The sequence below is a fragment of the Mus caroli genome, unplaced genomic scaffold (genome assembly GCF_978045245.1).
Source record: "Mus caroli unplaced genomic scaffold, Mus_caroli_1 scaffold_1, whole genome shotgun sequence".
NCBI classification, from domain to species: Eukaryota; Metazoa; Chordata; class Mammalia; order Rodentia; family Muridae; genus Mus; species Mus caroli.
In genome coordinates, this window is record NW_028227256.1 from 157,728,977 (window position 1) to 157,747,285 (window position 18,309).

Sequence of the window (18,309 nt, forward strand, 5' to 3'; positions counted from 1 at the left end):
TGAGTTGGGAGTTTGTTTGTTCTCCTTTCCTTTTAGCTGTGCTTGGAATCAAATGTAGGGTCTTGTGCATGCCCAGCAAGTACTCTACCACCGATTTACATCCCTGGTCCAGTATTAACTCCTTCTGAGGTTTCCTGGTGAAGCAGGGTTTCATGTAACCAGCAGAGGGGGGTAGGGTGCTGATGAGAGACCTAGGCTTGGTCTCTAAGTTGGAAGTGTATTTGGGAGAAATGGCAGGAGTTCACCAAGTCCTACTTCACTCTCCTTGTCCCAAGAACACAGGACGGTTTTCATCTTCTTTTGCAGGTAAGTAAAAAGCATGTGACTATTCCTAGGCTAAAGGCTGTAAGCACGAGGACCAGAGTAGGTGGGGTTCTCCACGCTGTCTTCCACTGGCACGCACATTGGTAAAAGCCAGCTGCTGCGATGGCCTAGCCACAAATCAGAAGCAACCTGAACTGCTGAGACAGCACTCAGAAGTGACTGCATGTGTATTCTTAGAGCATGGGAGTGGGAGGGTGGCTTGTCACTGTCACTGCAGTGGAATCATGCTGTCCTAATGAACACAGGGAACCACTGAGATTCAAAGTGAAAGTACGGGGGTCGGAGGAGGGGAAGATGCTGCCATATACAAAGAAAGTCAGAACTGAAATCAAGGAGACCTCCAATACGCTCATAGGCATGGAGGATCTCGTTAGGGAGAGAAGAAGCAGCTAGGGGCAGAGAAAGGAAACTAAAAAACATTGTGTAATAACCGAGAAATAATGGTCAGTAGTACCCAGTACTGATGAGGGGTGAAGGGATGTAAGATCAAAACTCCCTGGGATTTAGTGACATGGAAATCCCCAATTACTTCAGCAAGGGCTGTGTTAGAGAGAGGCGGGAAGCAGGCTGGGCTGGGCTGAGGAGTAAGAAAAATGAGAACTAGAGATTTGGTTCTGTTTCAGAAAGATGAGCTGCTTTGTATACAAAAAGATCTCTACTGGGGAAAAGAAGGCCACTTCCCCCTCAGAGTAAATCAGACTCCTTTATACGAGATAAACTCGAGAACTTTCCTAAACCCAAACACACCTGCACACAGTATTGAAAAGAGTAATGCTATTATTCCACTTGAACTTGAGATCAAACTAAAAGTTGTTGTGGCCCATTCAATGATAATTAGCAACCACTTACCAAAGTCTAGAATTGTATGTCTACCTCTGTTTCCCCTGTACTGATCTAAAGGAGGAAGCCCTAACATGAAATTCTATTATCTATAGCCTTGAATTTGGTAAAGGAAACCTAATGGTTGTGGAATCTTTACATTTTTCTCTAAAAGTGACAGGAGCTGAGGTTACACGTGGCCGCTCACCATTAACTCCCTTCAGCACCACTACAGCTCTGTGGCTGAGGAGGTGCTGAATAAAGACACCCATGGGAAGAGAATGTTCCAGGCTCCAAGTCAGCCACAGACACTTCCTGGCCTGGGGGATAGTGAGTCAGTCATTTTGGTTTCTGATCCCAGCCAGCTCACTGTAAAGCAGAGAGGAGTGGGGAAGAGAAGTCTGCCACAGCGTTTCTGGGAAAACTAGATGGAACAGTACATGTCCTCCAAAAATGTCCCATAAATGGGCATAAGCTGACCAGAAGAATTTAGGGAAAATCACAGCAAGTCATTGCACACAGAAGTAACACTGCTAATTAGCACGCTGTTCTAAGCTCCTGTTCTCCCTGTCGCCCACTTGTTAAAGCTTCCCCCACTTGGTTTGGTTTTTTTTTTTTTTTTTTTTTTTTTTTTTTCTGTTTGGTTGATTGGGTTTTTTTTTTTCCTTCACTCTTCATTTATTTGTGTGCTTAACATAGCAACCATTTACTGGACATCTAATGATCTAATGAATGTTGATTCTGAGGAAAAAAATAACAATGCTGTTTTATAGATGACAAAGTCCAAGAAAATTAGCCATATCCACACAACCATTTGGTGGCTCAAACAAGGATGATACACAGTCCAGTCTTGGTCAGAAAGTTTGAGAATCCAGCTCTTCCAGGTAAATTACCTCAGTAGAATTTCTGAAGACTTGGGAGATTTGTTTCCTAGTAAGGAGCCTGTATCAACCTGCTCTCAGATTTCTTCTTGTCTCACAGTGTAATCTAGGCTGGACATGGTGCCGACATTCCTTATGTGTCTATCCACTGTGTTAAGTAGCATCCTCACCATAAGGCTGGGATTGATTCTGAGCATGCCTTTCTAATGATATATGCAATACCAATTTCTCTATCTCCAGTGAGTATGCTTGGGGCTTGGGGTTTTTGTTGTTTTGCTTGGTATTTTTAAAATGCCCCAGCATGTTCAGGCTGGTTTTAAACTCATACATAGCCAAGACCATCTTGAACTTCTAATCCCTGTGCCCCTGCCTCCTATGTGCTAGCATTACAGTTGTGTAGCATCACGTCCAGTTTTCAGTGCTACCAAAGAACAATCCCAGGACTCTGAGTATGCTAGGCAAGCACTCTACCAACTGAGCCATGCCCACAGCCCAAGCTTCTCTGAACAGTCAGGTCAAAGTATAACTAGGCCCCATGACCTCAGAGCTTAGAGGAAGTCTTCAGTACGGTCAGCAAGTCATACCGTAGCAGAGTCTGGCACAAAGAGATAACAATAAACTGTTATTATATCTTAATAATTGTTGATTTGCCTTGTATTATATCATATTTAAGTATACTTACCCACACAGATAATTCATACATCTTAATCAGATGGCTTTGATTGAGGCTTTTAATCAATTTTGAAAATTTAAATGCTCTACAATGAACTACTCAAAAAAATAGTAAAAGGAAATAAATCTATGTTGGGGTCTACAATCCAGCACTGTCATCGTCCTGGAGAAATTTCTCACTAAATCAGGAGGGGAAAATCAAACTTGCATTGAACTGTCTGTGGAAAGAGCCCCTGGTGCAGCCCTTAGACTTCCAAGATGGAAAGATTTGAAACTTTTAAGTGTTCCCTGATGCTCTTTCCAGCCTCCTCCTGGCTCGCTGGGTAGCCTTGGGGGCAAAGTCCTTCTGCCTGTTCATCAAATTAGGTGCCTGCAGCCTGGACCAGAGAACAACTTCCATAAAAGGATTTTAAAAGCTTGATAGAATCCTGAGTTATCTTTAAGAGTTCGAAGACTCTTGAACCAAATAAAAACCCCAAACAATGAGTGAAGTATATAGTAGAAGTTTTTAGAACTCTATATATGTTGTGGAGCCCCTGACTTAGAGGAGACCTCTGTACAGCCTACATGTATTACCTACTGGAGGCTGGAGCAAACAACGTGAGGTGGTGTGGGGATGAGACTGGTACTGGCTACAGTACTGAGTGGATTCAGCAGTTCTATAACTGACAGTGTTTAAGGAAGGCTCATTTGTATGGGTATACAGAAAGCAAGTCAGAGATTCGTCTCATTTGTTCATTCCTGGATGGTTAATTTATGTCTGACACACAGTAGGTACTCAATAAATATTTGTACACTATATCATGGATTGTGCAGAGAGACAAACCACCACCACCTCTCCTTCTCTCCATCTCTCCCTCCATCTCTCTCTGTCTCTTTCTACCTCTGTGTGTGTGTGTGTGTGTGTGTGTGTGTGTCTCTCTCTCTGTGTATCTCTCTATCTCTCTACTTCTCTGTGTATCTCTTTTTCTCTCTCTGCGCTCTCTCTCTGCGCTCTCTCTCTCGCTCTCTCTCTCTCTCCTCTTCCCTAGATAAATGGTCCCTTCCCTGTACAAGCTTCACTTTCAAAAAAAAAAAAAGACCACACTAAACAGTACAGACATCCTGCCAGTGGTCAATTACAAGCACAACTGTGGTAAATTGGGCTGTGGGCCTGAGGGAACTGAACTCAGGTACAATGGTGCTGATGAAAAGCAGCAGGCACAGACATACAGGGCTGCTTAGGTGGGAGACCTCCCATGTTACAATCTGTTGTGTTATTTTATAAATCAAGACTTTCTGCCATCCAACCAATTGTTGGATGAAACAGATGTCCCACTATTCTTTGTCACTGGGCAGACACTGTGTGCTCTTCATTGCCACTCGTCAGATGATTTCATTTTACCTGTGACTGCTCAAAAACTAGCTGGCTTCCCAGAGCCCTAAGAAAACGTGTAAATGAATATAGCTCAACACTATGAGGCGATGCTTTCTCTCTCCCACAATTGGTTCCAATGTGCAGCAGGTGAAAACTACCTATCATTAGAGAAAAGTAAGACCCTCAATTGGCTCAGACACAGGAAGAAGCCAAGTAAGAGAGAAAGATCGAATAACCCACCTGCAATCTTCAAAGATTCATCATAGAACCGAATCAGCAAGCAATGAAAGAACTCTCAGAATGCAAGGAGTCAGTGGCCCAAGACAGTAAAACTTCTTGGCAGACTGGGACAGCTTAGACACAGCCTAAGCTTCCCTAGCTCTGGCCTTACTCTTTCAAATCAAAGCCCTAATATTTTGTTTCTGTCCTACAGCCAAGGTGTAGACCAAAAACCAGAGGCTCTAGTTCAGAGGACTGACTCCCCCAAAGAAACCGTGCATCTTGTGTGACCTGACACAAGCCATCAGGAAGACCGAGGATCTGGCAGATGTGTCTCCTGGAATGGTGGCTTCAGCAATGTCACTGACATGTGTGACTGACTCAACCAAAGATGTTTTCTCTGTAAGCTTCAGTTTCCCCCTTTGCAAAACAAGAATGATAATCCTCTCATACTAACGCATCATGTGAAGATCGTGGTTTTCAAAGTGCTTTGAAGAGGGTAGAAACAATACTCGTGTCTGGCATTTTTAGATGATGCTAAACTCATAGTCATTCACTCTGGTTTAACCAAGCCTGTTCTGTGACCAGTGAGTGTTAAGCCCTTGCAATGGAACAAGATCTCCCTCCACACAGTTACAAGCCAGCAAATTTCCTTCCCCTCCCCCCATAGGCAGAGAAGAAATAGGACCTCCAAGGAGCAGCTATGACCATCTCCCTAGGCTAAGAAACAAGATGTTCCATGGAGCTCCTCTGAGCACCGTTAGGACTCACAATCCAGCCGCCTCCGTCGGTGTCCATGTCGCAGTACACCTGCATGGGCCGGCTGGCATCGCCATTGAGGTAGATGGTGTAGAGCCCGCTGGCAGCGTTGGTGTTCTGCTGAACTTGACTGCAGTCTGAGGGGTGTGGAAAGCGGGCGTCCACTGAGACCAAGCAGAAGGACGGTGTTGTTAGACGGGAAAGAAGAGACATTGCAGCTTTCCCCATTATGAGACAATTCACTTGGTCTGGAGATTACTTCATAGCCTCCTACACTACTTTGCTTTTTCCAATTCTTAGCTCACATATTGATCATGGAACATGTTTTTAGAAGGAAGGCAAGCCAGCCATTACTCTGCTCCCATCAGCCTCTGCAAAGGCACCTTTAAGTTAGGCTCATGTCCCTCAGTGTCCTAGGTCAACTCTCCTAGCTTCCCTACTTCCCTCTTTAGTCACGTCACTGTGGGGTGGGTTGGTTTGCAAACCAGAACCCCATTTTTACTTCTCCATAACTCCACTCTCCTCCCTGGCTGCTCCAATGCCTCTCTGTGTATTGTCACTTAAAGGACTAGATTCCACATTACCTGTAGAAAGGGTGGTAGACACAGTCCGGCTCCGCTGATTACCTTTAAAGGCAACCAAGGAAACAGGATAGGTGACACCCTGTTCCAGGTCTTGCAATTCAAATCTCTGCTGGCCTTTTGGGAGCTCCACCTCCTATAAACAAAAGTGATAACAGACTGTGAGCAACTCAGTTTCTCTCCCCAGCACCCTAGGCATCAGCAGCATTTACATGCATGACTTTAAAAGCGCTCCAAGTGCTCAGTGGCAGCCCAAAATCCCAGCCAGTGTCAGTCACTTTCCTGGAGGGCCATGCCATGGACAGTCCACACTGCTAGAAGGGCTAACTGGGAACTGAGGCTGTGCATGGCCACCACAGGAGCCCCAGCCAGGTTGCCTAGGGACTTGGTCCTTCAGATACCTGGAGAGGCACTGATGATAGCAACTGCTATCAGCAATAGGCTGACAATGTTTGATTAAGAACATGGTTTTAGAAAGAAGGCAAACTGGCCATCATAACTGTGAGACACTGAAGTAGTTGGTATTTCAAGAAACCCTGGATATGCCTTACTCTGTAAACACTGGACTAAACTCTCCAAGCTGGACAGTCAGATGCAGTCATTGTAATAATGAGTAAGTCAAAGTATTCTTTTTTTTCTTTCTTATTTCTTTTTTTATCTGTTTGTTTATTGCTACAGAGAGAACAATGATTTTCTACTGGCCAAGTTTGCTGGACTTCAGAGATTCCCGAGAAAGGCTAGCCCTTAAAATAATGGTCAACTGTTTATTCAGTGGATTTTTTATTGGTGGCCTGGTGTGTGGCTGCACACACTCCGACCCTAGCTGCTTTCCAGACTGTAGGAAGAAGAGCTCAAGCTTGAAGTCAGCCTCAGTTAATTTAGTGAGACCTTGTCATAGACTAAAAATACTAAAAAGGGCTAGGGACAGACATAGTTCAGGGGCAGAACACTTGCCTGACATGTACAGGGCCCTGAGTTCAAGCCTCGCTGAAGCCAAAAATAAAACAAAAGAAAATATTCGCATGAGAAGCATTAATCTAAATGCCTTAGATAAAAAAAAAAAAAGTCTCAGTCCTCCTGGAATGTAAATATATTAAGCAGGCCCAACAATTTACAGAGGAGGAGGAGAAGTGGGGGAGAAGGAGAGGAAGGGTGAGGGGAAGTGGGGAGGAGAAGATAGAGAAGGGAAGGAGCAAGAGGAGGAGCTGCACAGAAGGAGGTGCAGCAGGAAGAGGTGCAGGAGAAGCAGGAGATACAGGAGGAGCTGGTGCTGGAGGAAGTACAGGAGGAAGTGCAGGAAGAGCAGGAGGAAGTAGGAAACAGCAGAGCTAAAGGGTGGAGCTTGGCAATACAGAGCTTGCCTAGTATGCACAAGACCTTGAGTTTGAGCCACTAGAAATTAAAAATAAGCAGTTAAAAAAAAAGAATAATAAAATGGAGAATATGCCAGCAAATGTGTAGTAGTCAGCTAGGAGCAGACACAGAGGTTAGTCCTTACACTGAGAGCACGGCGTTCACAAAGAACTGTCCTTAGCAGGTGACAGATCAGCAGGTCAAGCCAACAAGTTGTTCTACAGGGAGGCTGGGAAGAGAAGGCACCAAGAGAAGTACAAGAAGTCCTCATACCTTCACGGTGCCATTTGGGAACTGGTAGGTCAAAATGTAGCCATCAATTTGAGCAGAGGGGGGTAACCAGGTCAAAACCCCACCAGAATGTGTTACCCCGAACGGACGGAGATTTCTGGGAGGGTCAATTTCTGTAAATGAGAAGCCACATAATTATCGTTCCTAAGCCATGCACAAGTTTAAGTCATCTGTTTTTCTTTTCCTCCTACGAGTTGTCCCATTTCTCATCCAGCCCTCAAGCTGCTGGCAAGTCTGTTCTTGCTCAGAGTCTCCCTAGCCTTTGCCTCCAGAAGTACGGACTTGTGGAGTTCAAGAGGGTCTAGGAATATGGCATTGTGTAGTCTCTAGAGGAAGGAACTCTGGGCCTTGTTTCCCCAGTAGATTCCAAGAGCAGCAGATCTGAGAAGTCTAATTTGGCGCACAGATTCTCTATGGTGGTAGAGCTTCCTGAGTGACTTGGAAAGGTGAGAACCACAGATTGCAAAGGGCCCTGCACAGAGAACCCAGGGATCACTCAAAGGCACCTACCTGTCTGGAGAAGCAATGAAAAACTGGCATCTACTTATGCCTAGCACTGAGAGAGCCCCAAAGACTTAGATACTGCGATTAGGAACCATAATGTGTAAGGGGACTTGGGATAAATTTAAGTTGGTATAAAATACAAAGGTTTATTTCTTAAGCAAGCATCTAAGTGTATGGCCTTCAATATATACCAGTACAGAAATATATATGTTAAATATTTAGATATTTTAAAAGAAAGTGGGTGTGGTCACTCATAACCTGCCAGACCAGCATTCAAGAGGCAGAGCCAGGAGGATTTCAGAGAGCTTGATGCCAGAGACCTTCCTATGAGACTCTTTCTCAGAAACAGAGGGGGAAGGACTGGTGGCTAAGATGGGTACAAACAAAGCTAGAGGTCATGCACAGATGTGTGATCAAAGATTCAAGGGCATGCACAAAAATGAGCATGTGCCAGAGAGTGTGCACGAGTGTGTGAGCATACACCAGAGGGCATGGATGGGTGTGTGAACATGTACCAGAGGGTGTGCATGGGTCTGTGAGCATACACCAGAGGGTGTGTATGGGAGTGTGAGCACACACTGGAAATGTGCATGTGGGTGTGAACACACACTGGAAGTGTGCATGGGGGTATGAGCACACACCAGAGGGCATGCATGGGGGTGTGAGCACACACCAGAGGGTGTGCATGGGGGTATGAGCATACACTGGAAGTGTGCATGGGGGTATGAGCACACACCAGAGGGTGTGCATGGGGGTATGAGCACACACTGGAAGTGTGCATGGGGGTATGAGCACACACCAGAGGGTATGCATGGGTATGTGAGCACACACCAGAGGGTGTGCATGAATGTGTGAGCACACACCAGAGGGCTGGCATGGGGGTGTGAGCACACACCAAATGGTGTGCATGAATATGTGAGCATGTACCATAGACCAGGAAAACGAAAGCTCAGCAAAAATACTAATTCCCACCAAAGCTGGTCAGAATGTTCATATTTTTAAGCAAATAAGATATGAATGGAAATTTCCATTTTGAAGGAAAAAAATCATAAAAGGCGATTCTAATTTAGAACTTCCCAAAACTACATCTCCAGGCTATTTCCTACCCAGTAGCATTTCAGCTGAGAACTGAATTGTAGTATTTTAATAGAAATCAGACAGCTGTTGTTTTGAATTAGGTTGTTTTGACAAATTCTAAGTCTCTGTAATATCAGCTTGGTTTGATTTTGTAAAGCCTAACATCTGGCATGGATCATTCGCTATCCATCACACAGAGAGACTGGATTTCCTTCAGAATCAAACCAGCACATAGTTATAGTTATTAACATATTTTGAGGCAGTTTCTCCCTCCTCTTTGATAAACCACTGTCCCCTGGCTGTGGACTTGGGATGTCTGACTTGGTTAACTTCCTGTTTCTATGGAGCAGGAAGGTGATAGCTTCGTTGTTGTCTTTAAATTTTGGAAAAAGTGGGGCTAGCAACATCTTGCCACTGAGCCTAACAACCTGAGTTCGATCCCAGAACCTGCGTGAAGGAAGGAGAGAACCAACTCCTGAAAGCTGTTCTCTGACCTCCACATGTGTGCTGTGGCATGCTCATATGCAAACATTCATACACAGCGGGGGAGTGGAGGGGGGAAGTGAAGGGGGAAGAAAGGAGAAATGTAATTTAATGGTTTTAAACTGGGGAAAGTAAAGGAATGGGAAGATAAATGGGAGCGAGGAGAGGAGTATGGAAGAGGAAGAGTAGTGGGGGAGATGAAGGGGAGGACAACGGCCATCCATTGCCTCTAGGGAGCCAGATTCTAGGGAGTCTGGAACTAGGGAAAACGGCATCTGGGGTTTGGTTTATAATTTTTTTTTTTACAAATATTTCTAATGTGATTTTTTTTGTTCTTAGTATATTTTAATGTGTGGGGGGTTAATTTTAACTAATAAAAACCATCAAGAAATTTACGGTACCTCTACTGGTCATAGAGAAGATAAATGGACCTTGTTCAAAATGCCTGAAGGGACCACAGACTTTGGGTCCCATGGAGGCCCAGTCAGTTCCTGTTTCTTCTCCCAGCGGGAGCTGAGACCCAACCAGTTTCTAACACAAATCAGGTACAGAGATCCTGGCATCTGGCCTCAGCCAATAGGCTGGGGAAGAATAACTTATACAACTATGTGCCCTCAGTCATACCTAACCTGTCAAAGCACTACCTCAGAAAGAGAACAATGAGGCTGAAGAGAAGTCTCAGTGGGTCAAGTGCTTCACATGCATGCGTGAGAATCTAAGTTCAGATCCTTACTTCCTACATAAAAAGCCATGGGCAGTAACATATATCTGTAATACCAGGACAGAGGAGGCAGAGACAGACAAGATCCATTGAGCTTTACTGACCAAACAGCCTAGCCAAATCAAAGAGAGACCATCTCAAAAAAATAATACGGATAGCAACTGAGAAAGACACCTCATGTCAACCTCTGACCTCCGTGCCCATGAACATATGCATACATGCACTTGAACATGTAAACACATACAACACACACAAGCAAGGTTAATGGAAAACCACTTTGGAAAACATCTTCAGATAAAGCAACCATCCCTCCTCCTCCCCCCCTCACCCTTTTTATAGAGGAAGACTCACTCCTGGAAAGAGTGAAGTATCATAGTACCTGTTAGGGCCTTGGTATCAGCCTTCTTGCTCTCCCGGGCCCCCTTCTGGGCCCACACATGAATGGTATATTCCATGCCTGGTTTCAGGCCTGTCAGGATGGTGCTACTCTGATCCTTTGACACTGGAATCTCCTTAGTCTCTCCATCCGCAGAGGTGTAGCGAACCATGTACCTGTCAATGTTGGCTCGCACCGGGTCCCAGGAGATGGTGGCTGTATTTTCTGTCACTCGGTTGGTCACCAAGTTCTTGGGGCTGTCGATCTCTTTTTTTTAAGATTTAGAAAAGGCTGAGTTTAGAACCATGGAAAAGCATCTCACCACCCCCTTCCACAAGATTTTTCCTCCATTCAAGAGAGCTAATAATAGTATAATTATGACTGGTACAATTGTATCACTAACAGTGGTAAATACAGAAACAAAGAAGATATAGTGGCCCATTCCTGCAATCCTAACAGTTCTGAATCCAGAGGAACACAGACAGTAAGGACAGTCAGGGCTGCATGGTAAGGCACTATTTCAGAAAAAGAAAGAAAGAAAGAAAGAAAGAAAGAAAGAAAGAAAGAAAGAAAGAAAGAAAGAAAGAAAGAAAGAAAGAAAGAAAGGAGGAAGGAAGGAAAGGAAGGAAAGGAAAGGAAAGGAAAGGAAAGGAAAGGAAAGGAAAGGAAAGGAAAGGAAAGGAAAGGAAAGGAAAGGAAAGGAAAGGAAAGGAAAGGAAAGGACAGGAAAGGAAAGAAGGAGGAAAGGAAAGGAAAGGAAAGGAAAGGAAAGGAAAGGAAAGGAAAGGAAAGGAAAGGAAAGGAAAGGAAAGGAAAGGAAAGAAGGAGGAAAGGAAAGGAAAGGAAAGGAAAGGAAAGGAAAGGAAAGGAAAGGAAAGGAAAGGAAAGGAAAGGAAAGGAAAGGAAAGGAAAGGAAAGAAAAGAAAAGAAAAGAAAAGAAAAGAAAAGAAAAGAGGGAGGGAGGGGAGGGGAGGGGAGGGGAGGGGAGGGGAGGGGAGGGGAGGGGAGGGGAGGGAAGGAAGGAAGGATATGTAAATGAGAATCCTCCAGTTTCCATTTTCCAGGGAAATAGACACTGGATGTTACAACCAACAGAGCCATGTCTTCTCTACATCTATTCCTCTGGAAATGTTCTGTCCTTTCCATTCTCATCAGCATCACAGTGAAAATCAAAACTAGCTAAGCCACTGAAACTGTCATTGGAACAATCTCCTGTATGCTCTCCATTGTACCTACTGTGCTTCACCAAATATCCTCCAGCCCCTTGGCCTATAAAAGAAGAGCAATGAAGACCCTCATCCCTATTTCTTGTTTTCAAACAAAGACCTCTATGCTCTGAATGTTGAAGTCTCTCTCCACCTCCAGGGCTTTCTTCTTTTTCTCTCTCTATCTCTTGATTATTAGTATTTCCCCTCCACCATCAGTCTCAGAAAATCAGTATCAAGGATCCCCCTTCTTTTCACATTTCATGTCATTTCTCTATAAACCAGAGAAGGATCTGTGTATTTCAACATCGCTCACCTCACATTCAAGCTCAGCTCCACTGTGGCCCTGTACCATACCACCAAATCTGTGAGTATAGGTCTCTAAAATGTTCTATATGGACAGCTCTCTACTGGACACGGACATCCTCAGTTCACTCAGTCTTTTTGTTTTAATGTTTGTTTGTTTTAATTTACTCAATCTTTGAATGACATTGTACAGAACAGATCCATTCCATTCTTAGAAAACTCTCAGCTCTTGGCTTCCATAGTTTCATACTCTTCCAATGTGCTTAATACATTGGCACCTCTGCCTTGCCTCTTCAGCCCTTTGATTGTAACCTGCATATGCTGGGACATCTAAAGATTGGATTGTAAGTTCTCTCATATTCTCTCTCTCTCTCTCTCTCTCTCTCTCTCTCTCTCTCTCTCTCTCTCTCTCTCTCTCTCTCTCTCTCTCCCTCTGCTTCTCACTCTGTCTCTCTTTTCCCTCTTCTTCTCTCTTTTCTCCCTCCTCCTCTCTCTTTCTCTCTCCCTCCTCTTTCTCTTTCACCCTTTCTCCTTTCTTCCTTCCCCCCTCTCTCTCTTCCCTCCCTTCCCATTTGTCACAAATATGATAGTGTCATATCTGTGCTCTGAAATATTTACTGGCTACCCTTGTGGAACAAGAGAACAATTCCAAGCCCCTGGTTTGTATGTACTACTACTATAATGCCTGACTCATCCCCAGTATGTATTTGTGGAACTAATAAAAGCAAACCATGTATTAAGCAAAAGAATCTCACAGGTATTTCAAATTTAAACATTTAAGTCTTCATTGCCTCCCTGAAGAGATAAACACCCCTCAGCCTCCTTTTTCAGAGAAAGAAATATTACTGCAATCTTCCATATTGCTCAAAGCAGACACAGTCACACTTGATTCTTTATTTTCCTTATTCCATGTCTTATCAATCAAGTACTATTGCTTGTAGCTCCAAAATATGTTGTCAGCCATCTCCTTCTCTGCATCCCATTGTTGTCACCCCTCCATTGTCACTAACCAGATTTTAATAGTAACTCTTTTACTGATCTATTTCTTCCCTTGTCATCTCTTCAACTTATTCTCACTGTGTCCTGAAAACATGTCTTCAGATGAATATTGTGCTGTGTCTCTAACCTATAGCTAAGGCACAGTTTCTCCTTCAGGCACCATGTGCTCCTGTGTAACCTGATGACTTCTTCCTTCCCACCTCATCTCAGGACAATTGCTCTCTCACCTCTTGCTCCAATGATACCTACCTCTCCCCATTTCTCAATCATCTCATTACAGATTACAGTCCTGAAATTACTTATACCAGAAATGGCCAGCTTCTCCTCCAGATTGTCCAATACATCACTGAGCCATTAGTCAGATGTCTACTGACAGCGTGAAATGTGGTTAGTCTGACCAAATAATTTGGTTACTTATATTTGTCTAATTAAAGTCGTTGGGTTTGGGGGTTGTTTTGCTTTGTTTTAGTTTGGGAGGACAACTTAACAGGGCAGAGTAGCAGAGTTGAAGCTGAGCATGTGGTCATCTGTCTGAGGACCTCTTTCTTTAGGCTGCCTATCACTGAGGCCAGGCACTGTATCTTGGATCTTAGAAAGATTTCTGAGAACTGATGCATGGAATATTCCAGTCATGCCCTGCCCTTTCCAAGGATTCTTTTCACGAGCTGGAATGCAAATGTATGTTCACCAAGTAAATGAAACCAATTCCCTAAGGGTGACAGATATACAACAGATAAGGAGCCTGGGTCTTCTGCACAGAGGGAGCTACCATGTCAGTCCTGAGCACTTACACTCTATTATTCTGTATAAACTGCATTGTTAATAGTCAGTTCTTTGGTGCATCTGACAATGCGCAACCTATAACCATCTCACTCCATCAAATCACTACATCTTCCATTCCACTCTTCTCTCAACCTCCACCATCTTCATGGCCTTCGGAGAGAGCACGGTAATTTACAGTTACATATTTTCCTTCTCATCTATTGCCTGTCTCTCCCACTGGCTAGCAGGAGAGCACAGGTCATACTTAGTTGTTCGTCACTCCATCCCTAGGTCCGTCACGCTCTTAAAAGATGGCGATGAAAAGTTAGCTTCATACTAGACACGGGGCTCTCCTGCTTCCCAGGGTGACATTTATAACTTTATACCACATGCTTTCTATTAGGTCAAGTCTACATGGAACAGCTTGCCTCAACACAGTTCTTTAACCCAGAACTTTTATATTAATTTCGCATTAGTTCCTGAAATCTTCAGTAGCTGGGGAACATTAACAATTAAGGGCATGTGCTACGGGAAAAGTTTCAAGGCATTAGGGTGACTACTCAGCAGGGGATCTGTTGCTCTACTTTGCTCTCTTTGAAAGTGAATGAGAGGTCTGGGTTCCTTCCTTCCTTCCTTCCTTCCTTCCTTCCTTCCTTCCTTCCTTCTTTTCTTCTTTCTTCTCTCGTTCTCTCTCTCTTTCTTTCTTTCTTTCTCTTCCTCTTTCTTTCTTTTTTCTTCCTTTCTATTTTACATCAAAACCCTCAGTAAGGTTTTAAGAAGTAGAACTTTTGAGAGCAGAGCCCTCACTAAGGGACTGATACCCCCACAGGACTGTGCAGGTCAGCTCAGATCTAGGCTTAAGTTCAAGACCTTGCCTTCTCTTTGTCTTACATGTTTATTTGTCCATGTGTGTGACGATGCAAGACAACTCAAACACTGGGATTCTTTTCTACAACTATAAACCAAAAATAAAATAAAATAAAATAAAATAAACGTTTGTTGTTTACAATTTTACCTTGTCTCTGAGAGGCACTATATATGTCAGAGGAAATGGGTTAAGGTGCCCTCCTAAAACAGTCCAGTCTTTGAGGTCACAGATCCCAAATCACCAATGCCATCCCACAGCAGTAATAGATGAACCTCTATTATTAACCCAGCATGTTCATTCCTCACCTCCTATCTTACATCAATGTAAGAAAAGGAAAAGAATGTTTGCTCTTCCGTGACAGGTTTGATAGTCCCAATGAGCAGCATCCATTACCTGTGGGGGCCTTGGTTTTGGCCTTCTTGCTCTCCCGGGCCCCCTTCTGAGCCCACACTTGGACCGTGTACTCCACACCCGGCCTCAGGCCTGTGAGGACAGTGCTGCTCTTCTCCTTCCTCACTGGAATCTCCCTGGTCTCTCCATCAGCAGATGTGTAGCGCACCATGTATCTGTCAATATCAGCCTGCACCGGGTCCCAGGAGATGGTAGCTGTATTTTCAGTCACCTGATTGGTCACCAGGTTTTTAGGGCTGTCAATGTCTACAAGGAAAAGTCTTAGTCAGTATGTGCTGTTGGGTCAGCAAGATGGCTCAGTCAGTAGAGATGCTTGCACACGTGTGGCAACCTGACTGTCATCCCTGACACTGTAGGAGAGAACTAACTCTAGAAAATTATCCTCTGATCTCCACACATGTACCATGTCCTATGTGTGCACACACACACACATGCACACACATGCACAGAAATGATGATGGTGATGATGGTAGTGGTATGTTGGTGATGATGATGGCAGCAACAACAAGAAATCAATATGCACCATTAACAGGCCCAGAGTGCAGACACTGCTGGCTATGGTGAGTGGTGAGTTTTCATTTTCTGTTCTTTTCTATCTCAGACACTCTATTTTGGTGGGGGTTAGTTCATTTGCTGTTTGTTTCTTACTTGTCTTCATACATGCACATCTCTTCCCAGGAATGCTTCCCTACCCACATGGAGACCCTAAACAAGCAGAATCAGACAACCGAGAGTATGACTTCTACTAAAAGTTTAAAAAAAAAAAAACGGGCTGGTGAGATGGCTCAGTGGGTAAGAGCACCCAACTGCTCCTCCAAAGGTCCAGAGTTCAGATCCCAGCAACCACATGGTGGCTCACAACCATCCGCAACGAGACCTGGCGCCCTCTTCTGGAGTGTCTGAAGACAGCTACAGTGTACTTACATATAATAAATAAATCTTTAAAAAAAAAAAAAAAAAAAAAAACCTAATTTCTCGTTCATTTAGTAAGGTTATCAAGCTTTTGCTCTATATGCAAGGCATGCGACAGGCAACATACAGAGATTCAAGTTGGAGACCTTGGTTTTGCAAACAAGTTTGTGTCCATTAGCATGACAATAGAGCTCTCCCATGGGACTTATCACTTACTGTGACAAATTCGTTTTATAATTAAAATATGATTTGGATGTAGAGAAGCAAACCTTTACTTGTGACAGCAGATGTAAAATCTAGAATCTTAAAGTAGATTTTGATATTTTTTTCATTTTCCGGTCTTACTCATGAAAATAATACCTCTGGCAAGAAACCCAAGCACTTGGAAGAGAAATCACAAACCATTCGGCTGAGCAGTTTGGAGAGAACACAGCCCAGTGGTTCTCAACCTGCAGGTTTAACTCTTTCATAGGGGTCACCTAGGACCATTGGAAAATAACAAATATTTATATTATAATTCTTAACAGTAGCAAAATTATATCTATGAAGTAGCAACAAAAATAATTTTATGGTTGGAGACCCCTGCAACATGAGGAACTTTATTAAAGGGTCGCAGCACTAGGAAGGTTGTAAAGCACTGGTCTAGCACATAAGGAAACCAGTTGCAGGGAGTAAGGAATGGTACGTGAAACTGATCATGCAAGAAATAAAGCTGCTCTTCCAAAACCCATCAATAACCATCTGTATCACAGGAAGAAATTAAAGCTTGACTTCCCCTAAGCTTGGCCTGGCAGCCATCATACTGCTAACCCATGCTGTTCATTACCTGTGTGACCTTCGGTGTTGGCTTTCTTGCTCTCCCGGGCTCCTTTCTGGGCCCACACTTCAACCTTGTACTCCACACCTGGCCTCAGGCCTGTCAGGACTGTGCTCCTCTGTTCCTTCCCAATCAGGAATTCTTTGGATTCCCCATCAGCAGAGGTGTAGCGCACCACATACCTGTCAATGTCAGCCTGTACCGGGTCCCAGGAGACACTGAGAGTGGTCTCTGTCACCTGGTCGATCGCCAGGTTTTTGGGACTATCAATATCTGAAAGGATAAGCACTGGTCAATAAACACTAACTAGAGTAGACACAAAGACTGAAGCCATTGTGCTTGGGCTGAGTTTCCTGATCTTAGAGTTTTCCATCCCATATGTCTACTCTCATTATGTGATCTCATAGACAGAGACCACAATTGGACTCTTGGTTCCTCAGAGAGAAAGAATAGGACAATGGGATGGCCACCACAGCCAGTTTCCGTTTGCATAAATGTGACCCTTGGACTAGGTTATAAGATAGATAGGTCAATATTCCGTGTATACTTCATGAGTCAGATTCTACCTTCACCAGCTCTCTATATGTCTTGGTGAAGTCGAAGATTCCACTGGTTTGGGGATTTTTTTATTGTAAAACAGGGGTGCTATCAACTCAGCAAATTCCTCTGAGGAAAGAAAAAAAGCCCTTATTTCCTCCTAATGGATGTATAAAGTGGGGTAAACACTATGGAAATATACTGGCATATGTAATATAGTGAAAAATAAAGGACAGAATAAGAGAGTGATCCAGAAATTTTACTCCTAGGCATTTATGTCCTGGAAACAAACTCTCGGACAAATGCTATGGCACAATGCACAATTTCACAAGTGACAAATGGAGAAACAAATTGTCATACGGCCATTCAATGAAACACTCACTAAGGATAAAATTTAGAATGGATTCATGCTACATGAGACAGATCCTGAGGAATAGTGTTTCATGAAAAAAGTCAATCACTAAAGGCCACATCAAATGTGACATATATCTATAACAAGTCAGAGAGGCTTCTTTGTGGAGTGGACAGAAGCTGATGAAGAAACTGACAACTGGTCACAGTTCAGAGAACAAATGTCTGTGGAGGGCTCACCCACAAATGTGACATCTATATCCCACACACTCTAGCTTGGGGACCACTGACGAAGAAGAGACAGTAAGACTGTAAGAGTCAGAGTTGGAGAGCACCTGCACAAAAACATGTCTGTGGAGATGACCAGACCACTGTAATCTTGAACTCCCTGCAGCATGAATGGGACAGGGGCTCAGGGAACCCGCCCCCCAGCTGAGAGGCTATTGACAATTTATAGGTTCTGGAAAAGGGCCTTTGGGGATGTGGTAGGTCAACCACAGATGGCCCCACATCCCTGAGTATATGGGTAGTATAAAGTGGACTTAGTGGGTTATAAAAAAGAAAGAAGAGACAACATCCTATCTTGGGAGGAGATGGGGAGAGTGGGGAATGATCACAGTGCATTGTGTGCATTATGAAATTCTCAAGAATTAACAAAAATATACTTTTTTATTTAAGCAGAGACCTCCACAGAGACAGACAGCACTTATTACTTATGGCTGCA

General features: G+C 43.8%; 1 protein-coding gene across 1 annotated transcript in view; it reads right to left on the bottom strand.

Annotated features, from left to right (window-relative positions):
• The window catches only part of Tnn (tenascin N), a 66,848-nt gene that overhangs the window by 13,569 nt on the left and 34,970 nt on the right, over window positions 1-18,309 (bottom strand). Inside the window, exons 13-18 of the mRNA XM_021168992.2 lie at window positions 16,707-16,970; window positions 14,951-15,214; window positions 10,421-10,684; window positions 7,239-7,369; window positions 5,616-5,748; window positions 5,044-5,195 (exon numbers count right to left, since the gene is read on the bottom strand). Coding sequence (XP_021024651.1) covers window positions 5,044-5,195; window positions 5,616-5,748; window positions 7,239-7,369; window positions 10,421-10,684; window positions 14,951-15,214; window positions 16,707-16,970 — 1,208 coding nt within the window. The remainder of the gene's footprint in view (window positions 1-5,043; window positions 5,196-5,615; window positions 5,749-7,238; window positions 7,370-10,420; window positions 10,685-14,950; window positions 15,215-16,706; window positions 16,971-18,309) is intronic.